Source organism: Nesoenas mayeri, assembly GCF_963082525.1.
Source record: "Nesoenas mayeri genome assembly, chromosome: 21".
NCBI lineage: Eukaryota > Metazoa > Chordata > Aves > Columbiformes > Columbidae > Nesoenas > Nesoenas mayeri.
Window position 1 is genome coordinate 3,351,736 of NC_137571.1, and position 15,347 is coordinate 3,367,082.

The window sequence follows — 15,347 nt, forward strand, 5'->3', positions numbered from 1 at the left end:
CGGGAGGCAAAGGGCACTGAGCCTTGGTCCTGGCACCCAAAGAGGGAATTTTGCCATTTATTTTGCAAATGCACCAACGTGGGCACGCTCTCAGCCCTGTTTGGCCATGGTGTTGTGCTCAGTGCTGCTCTGAGGGAACTGGGACTGATCCTAGGGTTTAGTCTCAGCTTTGCTGCTTCTCCTGGGCTCCCCTGGTCCTCGCCTCCAGTTGATCATGGCAAGTTTTCTCCTGGCTCTGCAGCTTCTTTTTCAGACTTGCTAAAAGGAGCGGGTGGTCCATGTGGGCACAGGGAGACCTAAGGGTCCCTGCTGGTCCTGTGCAGCCTCGTTAGCTTAATTACCGGGCGGTGTTCTGCCTAAAGCAGGGAGTGTGAGGGTCCCTGCGGAGCAGCTCAGCCCCCAGGGATTCAGGGGGATCACAGCCCCACACTGGGCAGCCTTGCCTGGGGGTTTGACATCTCCCTGAGAACATTGTCCCATGGGGACCCACCCCATCCCCAAAACATGGCAGCTCGGATGGACAAACTGACTCGACCTGCCCCAGCAGATGCTGGAGGAGGAGCAGGAGGAAGCTGATGCCGGTCGCCTTTGGCTTCTGAAAGCGGGTGATGCTGATGACTGTCATTTCTTCTTGGGAAGGTCGCTGCGTCCGCACCGTTCCCCGTTTGCCACCAGCACGTGTTAGTCAGAGTTTCGCAATTGCTGTGTTGGGGGCTGTGAGCTCAGGTTGGCACCGCACACGGGGGCTGGAGCATCCCAGGCATAGCACGGCTGTCCCGCTGTCCCCTTTGCACCCCAGTGCTCCGGCCGTACCCCAGCACGGTGCTGTCCCCAGAGTTCCCAGGGGTGGAGGTCACAGGGACCCCCGTGCCGTTCCAGCCCCGTGCACACACTGGCCCACGTGCCGGGGGCTGGCAGGCAGCACCATGTGGCCACGAATCTGGTTTGTCTCCATTCACCCTCCCCTTGTGTGCTCGGAGCTCAGTGGCTCCTGATTGACTGTCAGTGGCTTTGCCTCTTCCAAAGGAACCCCGCTGGCTGGTGGCATGTCCTTTATTTCTTTTTTTAAATATATTTTTGTGTGTGTGAACTGGTATAAATCCATTGTCTCTCATCACCTTGTTATGATCTAATAGGAGCAGAGAGGCAGTGGCATTCCCCTTTGCTGAGAACTTTAATTCGTGATGATTTCTTAGACTTGATCTCCTCCGATATGTCGTCAGCGTTTGCGGTCCACTGTTTTGGCCACATACGGTTTGGGAAACAAAGAATGAGCTGGATGTTTGCAGGCTCAGATCCACACATGGCCAGCATTAGGAGGAAGAATGCGACTTCCCATCCGAAGCAAAGGGCCACACGGTAAATATTCCCCAAACATGGCTGAGCAACAGAGGGGAGAACGTGGGAAAACCTGCCGGGAGGTCCCAGCGCCATTGGGGTGCTGGCAATGGGGTTACTTGGGGCTGAGGATGCGCATCCCCTCTCTCTCTTGCTTCAGGGTCCTTTGTGTCCCTTTATTCTCCTGGGTATTGCCAGGGTGGGAAGAAAATGTTGCTGTGGGGTGATGTCCATTAGATGTGCAAGTGATGCAGGATCCGGAGGGATGAGCTCGGGCATTTCCTATCACATTTGCCTTAGCTTCTGTGCTTCAGTGCTGATGTGCCGGGGATGGAGCCAGTGCAAAGGCTGGGGCTGAATCCTCACTCCTGACCCTTTCATCCTAGAGATCCCAGCAGGCTTTACCTTCAATTCTTGGCCCAAAAAATACCATTAGCCTTGCCTTGTCACCGGTAAAACCTTCATGGACCTCGCGGTGAGGCTGATGTCTTGCTGGATGGGGATTCGGGATGTTATTCCCTGATTCTGCGATTCAATGATTCTGTGCTGTGGGGAAGGTGCAGGGAGCTGAAGGAAAAGCTTCTGTTCAAGGTGGGGATGTGCCCTGTGCTGTAAGAGGGGAGATGTTGGGGTGCACCAGGCTGGGGGTGCCAATGGCAGCACCTGGGGTGGCAGCGCTGGCTGGGAGGGAAAAGTAACCAAAGATGTGCTGCAAATCTGGTACAGTGCCCCCCGTTATCTGCAGGTTACTGTCATTTTCTGGAGCTTGGGGAGGCATCCCCAGCGTTAGCACCAGCTGAAAACACAGATACTTTGCGAACACTAATTTGGGTGCTGTACGGAGCATCATGATGCACCGATAGCCTAAAGCAACACCCAAACCAGCCACGATGGTGGTTTGCAGGGTGCCAGCACAACCTTTGACTGCAGCGTCATCCTCCTCGGCTCATCTTGCTAAAAATGCTTTAATTTTTTAAAAATTCTCACTATTTTTTCAAGAAAGTGGGACAAGCGACGCGTCTGCAGTCTGGGGGTATTTTCCATAACATAAACATATTAAAAAGAAAAAGGAAAATAAAAAAGAAACAATGATTTTCCATTCCCACTGGAAGCAGCGAGTGCGTTTGGAACATGAGGAACGTATTACTCAAGCTATTGTAAAATAAAATATAAAACCAACCAAAATAGGATGAGAAGGGAGAGAGAAGGGATGGGAGACACTGAAAAATGGGCTTTTTTTCAACAAGCTCTGTAGTGCAGGGGGACTAGTAGATCCCATTTGCCTCTGGGATGGCAGGGATAAGAGGGTTTGTGTTTCCACTTGGGGTGATGCAACATTTGGCGCCGTGGGCGGTTTGGCCTTGTAACTAGGAGCCATCGGTGTGTAGAACCCGTGTCCCCAAGGGGAGCCCGACCAGAGGAGCCACCTTCCAAAGGTCTTTTCTCCTGGTAATGATGAGATTTAGGGCTCCGGCTGCTTTTTCGCTTCTTCAGTCGCAGCGTGTGTGTGTTTATGGGCGCTCCATTGGGCTGTGATTTCACAAGGCAGCATGGTTTGTGTTAAAATAGCTTCTAAAAACAAATCACAACAAAATGGCAGGAATGAGGTTAGCGGCACAACCCTGGGCCCAAGTCTGCCCTGGCTTCTTGTACCTCCTGGGTCCCGGCCAGGGCTGGGTCTGGCATGGGGACAGACAGACAGACAAAGGCTGCTGCAAACCCTCTGTGTGCCGGTGGCGAACGCGCCAGTGCCCGTGATTGTGGTCATTAAAAAGACACTTGTTGTGTTAACGAACCTTGGTTGGGGCTTTGCAAGAGGTTTCCCAGGTGCAACCGCAGCATCGCAGGATGGAGCCAACAGCGCGGGGTCCGCGTGCCCGTCAGAGGGGTGATGGTTAATTACCGCTCCTCCTGCGGCTGGAGGTTCATGCATTGACATTGAGTTTGCAATGAAGGGGAGTTTTCTTGGAGGAAAACCTCAGCAAACGGCTGGAGCGGTTGCTTTCTGTTCCCTGGAGCGAACACGCAGGTTATTCCCAGGAGGGACACATTTCCCAACCAGCAAACAGCCGATAGCCGGGCTGTGATGGGAACATCACCAGCTGTAGCTCCATTTCTCTCCCACTGAGAAGCCAAAAAGCCAGAGAGGAAGCTACACTCAATTACAAATACTAAAAACTCCTGCAAAAACTGCCTATTATTTCCATTGCTCTTCGTGCTGCTTACAAAATATTTAAAGGACTCTTGCTCCCTGCATCTCATGCTCAGTGATGGTGGATGTGAGCGAGCGGCAAGAGGATGGTGGAGCTGGGAGCGGGGCCACACATCAATGGGGTGCACGGAAAATACGGGGAGAGTGTTTCTTCCCAGCCTGGCAGACATTAAATGCCAGACACAGGCTGTGCTGTTTCCCTTTAAACTGGAAGCATATGCATGGAGATGATTCCAGGGCAGAGCACGGTGCCGTGATTTCAGTGACTTGAAGTCAGGAATAAACCACTTAGCGGGGATTTGGGAAAGGCTGTGCTGTTTTCCTTCATTAGGAAGGAGAAAGTGCCAGCTAGAGAATGTAAAGACTAAATCAGACGCGCTGTTCCAAAATAAAGCCCTTGTTCTGCAGGTCCTTTACACTGCGCTGCATTTTAACTGGCCCCTTTTGTGCCCAATTATGTTGAACCCTGTAATTAAACACCTTTTTTTTTTTATTAGCCCTGTGTTGGTTTGGAAAATCTCTATTGGATGAGTGAGCCTACCATTTTGTTTCCATAAAACTCAGTAAAACTGGCAGGCGGGGAGGAGTCCTGGTCCCTGCTGTGTGGTGGGACACCCACCAGCATCTCAGCCCCGTTCCATGGAGGGTCACAGAATCCCAGAATGTCAGGGGTTGAAGGGCCCTGGAAAGCTCATCCAGTGCAATCCCCCCATGGAGCAGGAACACCCAGATGAGGTTACACAGGAAGGTGTCCAGGCGGGTTGGAATGTCTGCAGAGAAGGAGACTCCACAACCCCCCTGGGCAGCCTGGGCCAGGCTCTGCCACCCTCACCCCCAACAAGTTGCTTCTCATCTTTAAGACGAACCTCCTGTGTTCCAGTTTGCACCCATTGCCCCTTGTCCTGTCCCTGGTTGTCACCAGCAGAGCCTGGCTCCATCCTCCTGACACTGCCCCTTTCCATATTGATCCCCAGGAATGAGTCCCCCCTCAGTGTCCTCTTGTCCAGCTCCAGAGCCCCAGCTCCCTCAGCCTTTCCTCATACGGGAGATGCTCCACTCCCTTCAGCATCTTGGTGGCTGCGCTGGACTCTCTGCAGCAGTTCCCTGTCCTGCTGGAACTGAGGGGCCACAGCTGGACACAAGATTCCAGGTGTGGCCTCACCAGGGCAGAGCAGAGGGGCAGGAGAACCTCTCTGACCTACTGACCACGCCCTTCTAACCCAGCCCAGGTACCATTGGCTTCCTGGCCACAAGGGCCCAGTCCAGCAGGCGCTGAGCGGCTCAGACCCCAGGATGCAGCTGAGGTTGCGTTTTGCAGATGAGATCCCCTCTCTCCCCCCAGAGCCGCCTGCTTGTGCGAGACCAAAAGCCGGTACCATTTCATTTGGGCAAGTTCTGCATTTCTCTCGTCTCCAGCCTGACGTGCTGCTCGCTGAACCGCTGCACTTCCCGGGCTGCCGTCTGGACTGGGGCGAGGAGCCCGCTCGTGGGCTGCCCCAGGCAGACAGACACCTCCTGCTTCCCTACGAGCTTTTCTAAGAAACTTCTGCAAAATAAATAAATTAATTAAATATGAGTTCATGCTGATGGGGTTTGATGGAGACGAGCAGGCACGGTTCCCTTTCCAAGCTGCTGGAGATGGATGAGGAGCAGTGGCTTAACAGCAGTTCCTAAATAACGTCGCGTTTGATTTGTCTGAGTTCATAGCCAGAAACCAGAAAAGTACCTTCTGCGTAGTTTTTAGTCTGTGACTAATTTCTCCAAGTCGGGGGTTTGTTCTGTGCCGAAGGAGATGCGTAAATGTTGGGTGCACTCGCAGGCTGAACCGTGTTGGGGGGTTATTTTCTTGAGCTACTCTACAACTACTAAACTCGCACCAATAAGAGTCTTTACAGAAGGGCAAATATAAAAGCAAAGGCTTGCAATGGAAAAAAGATTCCAAGGAAGGAGCAGGAGCGACACAACCCAGAGCCCATCAAGTCAAAGTGGCCCTGCTGCAAAATGGCATCACCCAGAGTTATTCATAGAAGTGAAAGCAGTGAATAATTACAAAGAGCAAATGAACCTGGAAAATATGGTGTGGGCCTGCAGGAAAATTTGCAACTGGAAGAGGCTGGTTTTCTCAGAATTACTTTGCTGTAGATGAGTCGTTGACAGCAGAGTTTGAGGCCATCATGTTGCATCGACAGAAAAGTTTGGGGTGCAATCCCATTGCAAAGGGGCTGCCCAAACCTCATCTGTATCTTCTGCTTTGAGCTGCAAGGCAGAGTCAATGGGCTTGTGTGTAATGGGGATCTGATGGGCAAGACTGAGGAGCAAACAAGGTGAGGTGAGCCTGGGGTGATGACTGAAAGCAGAACTGGGGGATCTGCCCAGGTTGCCCAGGGAGGTGGTGGATGAACCATCCCTGGAGACATCCCAGGCCAGGCTGGACGGGGTCTGAGCAACCTGAGCTGGTGAAGATGTCCCTGCTCATGGCAAGGGGGGCACTGGGTGACTTTTGGAGGTCCCTTCCACCCCAAACCATTCTATGATTCTATGTTTGGTGCAGAGCTCACAGCTTCTTTGGGCTCCATTGCTCCATTTGATCCCATTCTTCCCATCCCTGACATTACCCTTCAAACATCATTTTTGGCGACTTTTCCAAACCGTTCTCTTGCTGGAGAACAACTATCAGCCACCCCGCGCTGGCACTGCTCTGCAAAGCTCGTCTGCCTGCAGATGGGTGGGGAAAACCCTCGTGTGGATGAAAGCTGCTGGATTAAGCACATTTATAAACCACACATTTATAAAAAACCTCCTATGATGTGCTTCCCTCCCAACCCACTGTCTCTGCCTCCATCAGAGCTCAGCGTAAATGGGGTGAAAACCTCAGGGCGAAGATGGGGAAAGCACTGGGGCTGAGGTAGGAGGGGACGAGATGCTTGTGCTGGTGATTCTCCCAGCGAGACGTCATGGACTGAGGTTTTGGGGTGAAACTCTCCACCTCCAGCAAGAGAATATTCCAAGAAAGGTCTTGGAAATGTGGCAAAGCTGCCGTGAGGCATCTGTGCTGCCCTGTGGTCAGCCAGGGTGAGACGGCGCGACCCCGTCATCCCCTTCAGAGCAAGATGCCAATGATGCATGAGGCCACCGCGGGAAGCACAGCTGTGGGCTGCCTGGATAAAGGGGTGTCCGTGGCTCTCGAATTAGTGGGTGCCCTCAGGGTGACCGGGCTGGGTTCCCTCTGCGATGCTGATGTCCCACAGGGAAGTTAAACGGAGATGGTGTATTTGCGCTTGCCTGCAAAGCTGCTTTTGCTGAGACGTGACTTTAAGACAGTCTATCAGAGCTGACCCAAAAGGGAAATTGGAGTTCCCTGTCTGACGCCAGTGCCATTGCAGGCAGCTGACAGCTGTCCTGCCCTCCCGAGGGGGACAAACACACATTTCTACCCCCACATCCAAGGGGTATTTGCAGATATTTCAACCCCAAAGCAGCAACAGCTGAACCTTTGGCCAACAGCCCTTTGCAGGGAGGTGGGTGTGGGAATGCGAGTGGTTCTCGAGGTTCACTTGCTTCACGTTTGACTTCCCCAAAGGGGCAGCTCGGCAGCGGGAGCCCCGCATGGCATCACTTCACCTGCCCGGCTCGAGCACGTACCCCGGTCACTGCTCCGGTGCGTGGGTGCAAGACCCTCACCCGAGGGTCCCTGCAAGCCCAGGGGCACTGAGCAGCCGTTTGATATCCAGCATCACCCCAACATTTTGGGCCAGGCTGTAGAGAGCAGCAGCGTAAAATGCTCTTTACAAAACCCTCTTGCACATTCAACAACCGGACAGGGGTGTGAGATCAATTTTTCTCACCCTACCAGGTATGGGGACGAGTGATGGGGCAGTTTTTCAGTTCAGAGCTATTTTCCCAGACAAGAAGTGGCTTTCTGTAGCCTTTTCGTGTTGCACGTGCGCTTTGCTCAGCACGTGCCGGAGGATCTCCCTGTGCCGCGGCACCCGCCCGGGAGCCCTTCCGTGACAGCAGCTCCTCTCCTCGAAATCAGAAATCACACCGTGTTTTTCTGCGCCCACTCTGTTGTACTTTTCTCGTTGTCATGTGCCTTTCGGTTCCTCTTTCCGCCATCCAGACGTTTCCCCTTTTTCTTTCCTTTGGAATTTTTTTTGTTTGTCCCTCTGTCGCATTTTGGGTTTTGGGTCCAGGGCTCTGGTGGGACGGGCGCTGCCCGTGGCCCTGGCACTCGGTCCCTTCCCTCGTGTTCTCAGCTGGTTCCATGGGCTCCAGGGAAGTTTTGCCCAGGGGCTGCAGGAGTCCCATGAAATACTCGCCACAACTTCAACCATCCACCTTCCAACATTGGGAACAGACAGGTTGGAGATGTCTCCCTCATTCCCCATCGGGTCTGGCACGAGGCTTCACACTCCCTTAAAGCTCCTCCAAAACCCCCAAAGAGAGAAGCTTCCATGAACTTGGGTAGCTCCGAACAAAGCCCAACGTTCCCAGTTGTATTATCCACCTTTGGGCATTTCTGGAGGAGATGGGATGTCCTTAGGTGCTCCATAACCTTTACATGAATAGTTCCTTTTCTCCGCATAAGCACATTCTTAAAGGAGCATTGTGCTTTCATTCTCCACTTCAACCATCGTACTTCTCTGTTCACTTGTTTAAATCAAGCATAAAGCTCGAACTGTTCTTTGAATATTTATGACTAGTTTTTATCTCATGCCATGCATACAAAACATACTTGATTTCTTTCCTAAAAGTTTTTTCAAGTGCAAAGTTTTAAAAACATGTGGCTTTTATTGCAGGCAGGAATGAATAACAGCATTCCACCAGTAACCACATTAAATGGAACAGTAATATTCATATGCGTAAGGGCAAAAGCTGCCTTGTTTCCTATTTGCAGTTGAACTCTGAAATTAATTAAGAACTAAAAGGATCTGACAGTCATTAGGATCTTTTAAGAAGGAGTGGAAGTGGCAGATGGGACCCACGCTCCAAAAAGCTCAGCCATGCTATCAATAGCACAGAGGATGTGAGCCCCGAACATGCTCCTCTTTGTCGGGCTCTTGTGGGGAGAGGAGAATCGTGGTCCCGAACAATGAAGAATGGCACTTTCGTGACTTCAGAACCGCAGGATTCACGTCAATCGCACTCGTGCTCCCAAGTCACTTCGCAGTGTTTGCAAACCCCATCTCATCCCCTCAGCACTGCACAGGCTCAGGGGTTTGTGCTACACCCGGAGCACGGGGTGCTTGCCAAGGGCTGGTGCTGGGGTGCGGTGGGTCCTGGCTCCCCCAGGTGCTGTCTATAGGGATGATAAATCCCCCGACAGCAGCAGCATCACTCCCAGTTCACCCCGGGGGTGCGCCTGGGGCTCACCACTCTGGTCCCCCCATTGCCAAGGGTGCGTGTGTGGGTGCAGGCGCGTGTGAAGGTCTCCTTGGGGATGCTGATTTAAGTGAGGACTGGTCATTAAATACACCAGTATAAAATGGGGAGAACTGGGAGGAGAGCCAAGCTGCAAAGCCGTCAGAAGAGTCAGCGACCACTTCTCTGGCTGTGGCCATTTCTAATCCTTCAGGTGATGGCGAAGGAAACCTGGCCCCAGGTAACCAGGTGGGAAACTCAGGTTGATTTTCCCAGAGAACAACATTTCATGCCAGAATCCCAAACTCCCACTCGAGTCCTCCTCCTGCTGCCCCAAGCAAGGATCCTGGACGCCAGGCGCCAGGGCTGCGGATGCAGACAGCGAGGTGGAATCGGGCAGCCGTGGCTCCCGTGGGATTAATGGCTGTCCCAGCTGGGGATTTGGTGTCAAGCTGCAGCTCTGGCCCTGGAAGCCGGTGCTGAGAAGGGTTTCCCCGGCTGCGGGTGTCGCCCTAGCCCGGGGCGCAGCGGATGCCGAGCTGAGCCTGGTGCAGCTCTGCTGGAGTCGTCAACAGGCTGGTCTGGCAGCTGGTCCCTCGCCCGAGCGCAGGATTCCCCTGATTTATGTCTGGGGCAGCCACTGCTTTTCCCCCCCAAGTTCCCCCTTATTTCTTCCCCAAGCCCTGCAGCTTCCTCCTGCAGGAACCTCCGCCTGCAGCGCCCGTAATTGCCCCATGGGAACCCCTTTTAGCGGTGACACTCAGGGGTTAAAAATTGTCACCATCGCGCACCCCATTGGACCCAGCATCTGTTGTTTGATTTATGAATGAATAGCACGCTCCCTCCCTGCATGCTGCTCTCAGATCCCCTTCACTTAACTGCAAAATAGATCCAGACACCCGCATGGCCCTACTGAGCGCCGTGCTCCTGAGAGGTCTGAGGCAGAGTTTGCGATGAATTTTTAATAGAAAACTTCCTATAAGCCTCCGCGCTCGCTTCCTTGCCGTCGAAACGAGCGGCTCCGCTGCTAAATAGCAGCTCAAATGAATTAAAAACTACAGAGGAGCCTGTAAGGGAAGTAATCCCAGAGACTAATGATTTAAAGAGCCTCTGACCTCCCTGCGATGTGAACAGTAGCTTTTAAGGATTTGAAAAGAGGCCCATGCAAATCCTGGGTGTTATACTCTATTAATCTCCTCTGGAGTGCATAAAGGGTGGTAGAGGAATAATCCCCACACATCGATGTCTCCTGGTTTGTGCAGGACGAGAGCAGCGTGAGGTTTGCCCCCAGTTTGAGACTCTGAATCCTGCTGTGCTGAAAAGGATAATTCAAATGAAAGGTAATTCCCGCAGGGCACGGTGTTGTGTGTCCCCACAGCCCAGGGATGGTTTTGCTCACCTGAACATCTCTTTGCAGAAGCAGCCGCTGAGTTGCTTTGCTGGGCTCTGCACCTCTGGGGGTTATCAGCCGATTTGGGGTTGGAGGGAGCCCAGTTTGCCACTGCTCTGTGTTTTGGGTCTCATTTTATATCTCTGCAAGTCAGCGACTGGCTTTGCCCCTATGCAGTGGAGAAGTTCAGAGGCACGCAACAGGTTGTGGGGGTGAATCTGCTTCTCATCACCCCAAAAAACAAGTCAGGGTGGGAGGGTAGAGAGTGCTGGAGTGAGCAGCTTTTGGGAGGGAGCAGGACGTGGCACCTGCACAGCTGGGAATGCATTGGGGACTGACTCCAAGTACTTTGGGTGGGCATTTGGATGCTGCTTGGCTGACACCAAAGTGATTAAATTAGCTGTCTTTTCTGATGGGATGCTCCTAGTATAAAACGGGATCAGAGGAATGCGTGGATGGCCGGACTGTGAGTGGACACTGAGCAGATAAAGCAGCCGAAGAAGGAAAGGCAGGGAATGGGGAGCTGGACATGGGCATCGTGCTGCAGGGAGGCAGCTCTGCCCTGCTGGGACCGAGCCCATCACCTGATGGGGACTTGCAGGATGAGGGGAGCAGCCATGGCGGGGCAATACCTGCCCGTACAGGGACACCCGCCCTGCAGCTCAGAATCACAGAATCACACAGAATCCCAGAATGTCAGGAATTGGAGGGGACCTGGAAAGCTCATCCAGTGCAATCCCCCCATGGAGCAGGAACACCCAGATGAGGTTACACAGGAAGGTGTCCAGGCGGGTTGGAATGTCTGCAGAGAAGGAGACTCCACAACCCCCCTGGGCAGCCTGGGCCAGGCTCTGCCACCCTCACCCCAACAAGTTTCTTCTCCTCTTTAAGTGGAACCTCCTGTGTTCCAGTTTGTCCCCATTGCCCCTTGTCCTGTCCCTGGTTGTCACCGAAAAGAGCCTGGCTCCATCCTCCTGACACTCCCCCTTTCCATACTGATAAACATTAACAGCTCCCGGGCCGGGGGGTGACCGGGTGACATCCCCAGGGCTGCGCAGGGAGGGCGAAGGCGGAGTAACCCCCGGGGGTCGGTTCAGCAGCGGGAAGAGGCAGCAGCGGCAGCGCCTTGCAGAGGGCCCGGGGGGTCACAGCGGCCGGGCCGCCCCGTCGCTCCCGCCCCGTCGCGGAGCCGCCACGGCGGAGCCTCGGCGACAACTACCGGCCGCGACCCGCACTGCAGCGCATGCGCGATGTGTCCCTCCGCGCATCCCTCCGTGCGCCCTCCCCTCCGGGGGAACCGGGATGGGGATACCGGGGTTTGGATGTGGGACCCTCGAGCAAACGCCGGCGTAGGGCCGCGACAGCCCGGCCCGGCAGGTCCTCCCCGCCCGCAGCTCTGGCCCCTGCTCCGGGTTTAGCGTGAGTCCCCCCGCTGCTGAACGGAGGGTGAGAAATAGAACTAAACCCGGCGGCCGCTTTCGCCTAAAAAGGGCAGGATTTCAGAGCCGGTAACTGCGGGAGACGGCCCGACACGCGGGGCTGGCGGCCGCCCCCCCGGGCACCGCCGCCCCCCGGGGCTGCTTGGGCTCGGAGCCGCCGCCGGCACCGGCTCGACGGACCCGGCTCGGCCCCCTGGGGGACCGGCACAGCCCCCGCGGTGCCCCGCTTGCTAACGGGGCGTTGTAGCGAAGGAACCCCCCGCTCCTCTTAGTTAAATATATATATTTGTATCCATTTTTGTTTTTCTTTTGGACAAACATGGGCTTTTTCTGGGTCTTGCGAGCAGCGGGATGCGGAGCCCGACCCGGGTTCTCTCCACTGGGCACTGCGGCTTGCGGAGGAAAATGTTTCATTAGTTTGTGGAGTGGGTTCAGGAAAAGGAGAAGGTTTTTTGATGTTGGGTGTTTTGTTCGTTTGTTTTAAGGAAAATTGCGTTTCATACCGCGCAGCGCGGAGCCGGGAACGTTGTGGCCCGGCCGGCTCCGCTCCGACGGGTCGTCCCGGTCCCTAAACACCACCGGCGGAGCTCAGCCCCGTCGGGAAAGGGCCGGGAAGCGCGGGCAAAGAAACCTCCGCCTCACTTCCCGGTCCTGCCCCCCGCCCACCCCGCGGTTCGGCGTTTCCGCGGCCGGGGCTCCGCGGGCAGCCGCGGAGCGGAGCGAACCGCCGCCTTCGATATGTTCCCTCAGAACCGGCGGCTTCGCCACGAATTTCCTCGTCAACGATTCCGGCCAGAGCCGCCGGACCTGCCCTCAGCCACGGCCCCCGGGGAGCTGCCGGAGTCACCGGGCGCTGCGGGCGCCCCGGGATCGCCGGAGATGAAGGCGGTTTTCATTTTTTGGGAGGCAAGGGAGGCAAAAGGCGGGGTCGGGGAGCAGCGGTTTTCAGAGCAGGCCGTGGGACGCGTGTGCCGGCGGCAGCAGCTGCTCCACAGCCGCCGCTTCCCTCGCCCCGCCACGGCCGAGCCAGGGCTGGGGACGCGGGGGGACAGTGAGGGACGTGCTGTTTTCCCAGCCGCTCTGCATGGCGGCGGCTCCGGCAGCTCCGGCCCCAAAACCGCCTCATCGCGCCCCAAAAGCCTCCGCCGGCGGCGGCAAGAAGCCACCGGGGCCCCGACGTTCGCCCGCCCCGCCGGGCCAGCCCAGTGGGGGCGGGGCTTTCCGATACCACGCCTATTTTGTCGGAGATCACGCCCCTTTCGGTTGTGGTCACGCCCCTTTGTCCCGCAGGACAGGGCGGTGGGCGGGGAGAAGGACCCCCACGGCCGTCCCATTGGCGCAGCGCCCCGTCCGTCAGGGCACGGCCCGCCCCCGCCCCGGGGGGCCGGCAGTAAATACGGTACCGGGCGGTGCGCCTGACATTTGGGAGCTGGTTTCGGGGCCGCCCGGCGGAGCGGACCCGCCTGCAGCCGAGGGTGCCCGCGGCCGCGACGTGGCTCTGCCGGGGCTCCGCGCCGCCTTTCCCCGGGCGGGGCGGACGGGACTGCAGCGAAACCACCGGGGACGAGCCCCGGAGCCGGGCGGGAGCAGACACCCCGCACCGCTTTCCCCGCGCCGCCCCGCCGAGGACGGCGATCTGCCGGGACGGAGCGAAGCAGCGCGGGGCCCGGCCGCCGCTGCTCCCGCCGCGTCCCACCGCCGAGCCCCGTCGTAACCGAGCGGTGGGCGCCGGGCCCCGCCAGGCCCCACCTCGTACCCCCGGGCTGCGGCGGCTCCCTGACGCCCGCCGTTGTGATGCGTATTCCCGTAGACCCGAGCACCAGCAGGCGCTTCACTCCCCCCTCCACGGCCTTCCCCTGCGGTAAGATGGGTGAGAACAGCGGGGCGCTGGGGGCCCCCGCGCCGGGCGCCAGGGCTCGACCTGAGGTCCGCTCCGTCGTGGATGTACTGGCCGACCACGCCGGCGAGCTGGTGCGCACCGACAGCCCCAACTTCTTGTGCTCGGTGCTGCCGTCCCACTGGAGGTGCAACAAGACGCTGCCCGTCGCCTTCAAGGTAAGCGCTGAGCTCCGGGGAGGGTTGTGACCGGGCAGGTGGCCCCGGTGGCTCGGAGGGACCGGCTCAGCTCCGGGCTTACCCTCCTCCCCGACCTACTCGCCTCTTTCCCTCCGCCCCTTTCACTTTAACTCGCTCTTGACATCACCTTCAAGGGAGCCCGGTTTATTATTTTTAATCAAGTCTCCGCATTGCCCCGCGGTCACAGCATCTTAGATATTCCGTACAGTTAGGAGCTCTCAGGCAACTTTGAAGTTTAATGAGAGTGGAGGTTAATTACCTTCTTGGGAGAGGGAGAGAGAGGCAGGGAAGGGAGATCTAATCTGCAAAAAGGAAAAAAGCAAAAATGAAAACGAAGAGCTGGAGCACCGGCACCGGGCCGCGCTGCCCGGGCTCTCCGCGGCCGCCCGGCTCTGCTCCCGCGGAACGGGGTGACCGACGGGGCAGCCCCGGGCCGGGATTCCCCGCTGTGCTCCTGGGGCTTGGGGGAACGGGGCCGAGGAGAGGGAAGCCAAAAACTCAGCGGGGGGAGCCGGGCAGGACGGCAGTGGAGGCCCGGGGAGCCCGGCGGTGGCGGGGAGCGGGGGCTGCAAACCGTGTTCCCCACGCTGTCCCGACACCGGCAGCTCGGGGCGCCGCTCCCCGGGGAGGGGAGCCCCTTCTCCGCCAGCTCCGCGCTCCCCTCCGCGGCCGCGCAGCTCCCCGGGTTTCCCCCGGCCCGGGCGCGGAGCTCCAGGGCCCCGCTCGCTGCCGCTCCGCAGCGCTTCTTTTCCCCTGAATCAAACAAAATAAAAGCGCGATTTCTCCCAGCGGGGCCAAGGGTGAGCGGCTCCCCCCGTCCCCTCCCCGCAGAACCCACACTCTCATTTTAACCTATTTTTTAACTCATATTCGCCTTCCCCCTTCGATTTTACAGCCTTCCTCGGGGGCTCGGATTGCTTTTGGTTTTGCTTTGGTTTGGGGTTTTTTTGGGGGGGAGGGCAAACCTTAGGGCAGGTTAGTTCCGACCGCAGCGAATTTGAGCCTAAAATCCTCTCCTTCTGCCCTAGGTCGTAGCCCTCGGAGATGTGCCCGATGGGACGGTGGTCACGGTGATGGCCGGGAACGACGAGAACTATTCGGCGGAGCTCCGCAACGCCTCTGCCGTGATGAAAAACCAAGTAGCGAGATTTAACGACCTCAGATTTGTTGGGAGAAGCGGCAGGGGTAGGTACAGGCCGGGAAATGGTTGGCCTTTTTATTTGGCTTTATAAAAGAAGAGAGAGAGAGAAAGAAACTGAGTTCTGGTTGATTTTCTTGTTAACGGTGTATTTCTCTCGGGCCGGTGGTTTCGTTGCTGCGGGCTGGGTTTGTCGCGCAGGGAGGATCCCCCGGTCCTGAAGCGGTTCCCGAGCGGCCGATGGGATGTGGATGCGGGAGGGATGCGGAAGCATCCCCGGCCACCCCCGCAACAGAACGGCCGCATCGGCCGCTCTGCCCCGCTCGTCCCGGGGGTTTTCCCCACCGAAGGACGGTGCAGGGGAAAGAAAAAATAACCTCTGCTGTGGGGCAA

General features: G+C 56.8%; 2 protein-coding genes across 3 annotated transcripts in view; one reads left to right on the top strand and one right to left on the bottom strand.

The window, feature by feature from the left end:
- SRRM1 (serine and arginine repetitive matrix 1) overlaps nucleotides 1-15,347 on the bottom strand; it is a 156,610-nt gene that overhangs the window by 18,077 nt on the left and 123,186 nt on the right. The window lies entirely within an intron of this gene.
- The window catches only part of RUNX3 (RUNX family transcription factor 3), a gene marked incomplete at both ends in the record, with an annotated part of 51,093 nt that overhangs the window by 2,298 nt on the left and 33,448 nt on the right, over nucleotides 1-15,347 (top strand). Inside the window, 2 exons of the mRNA XM_080357552.1 lie at nucleotides 13,551-13,795; nucleotides 14,845-15,001. Coding sequence (XP_080213678.1) covers nucleotides 13,551-13,795; nucleotides 14,845-15,001 — 402 coding nt within the window. The remainder of the gene's footprint in view (nucleotides 1-13,550; nucleotides 13,796-14,844; nucleotides 15,002-15,347) is intronic.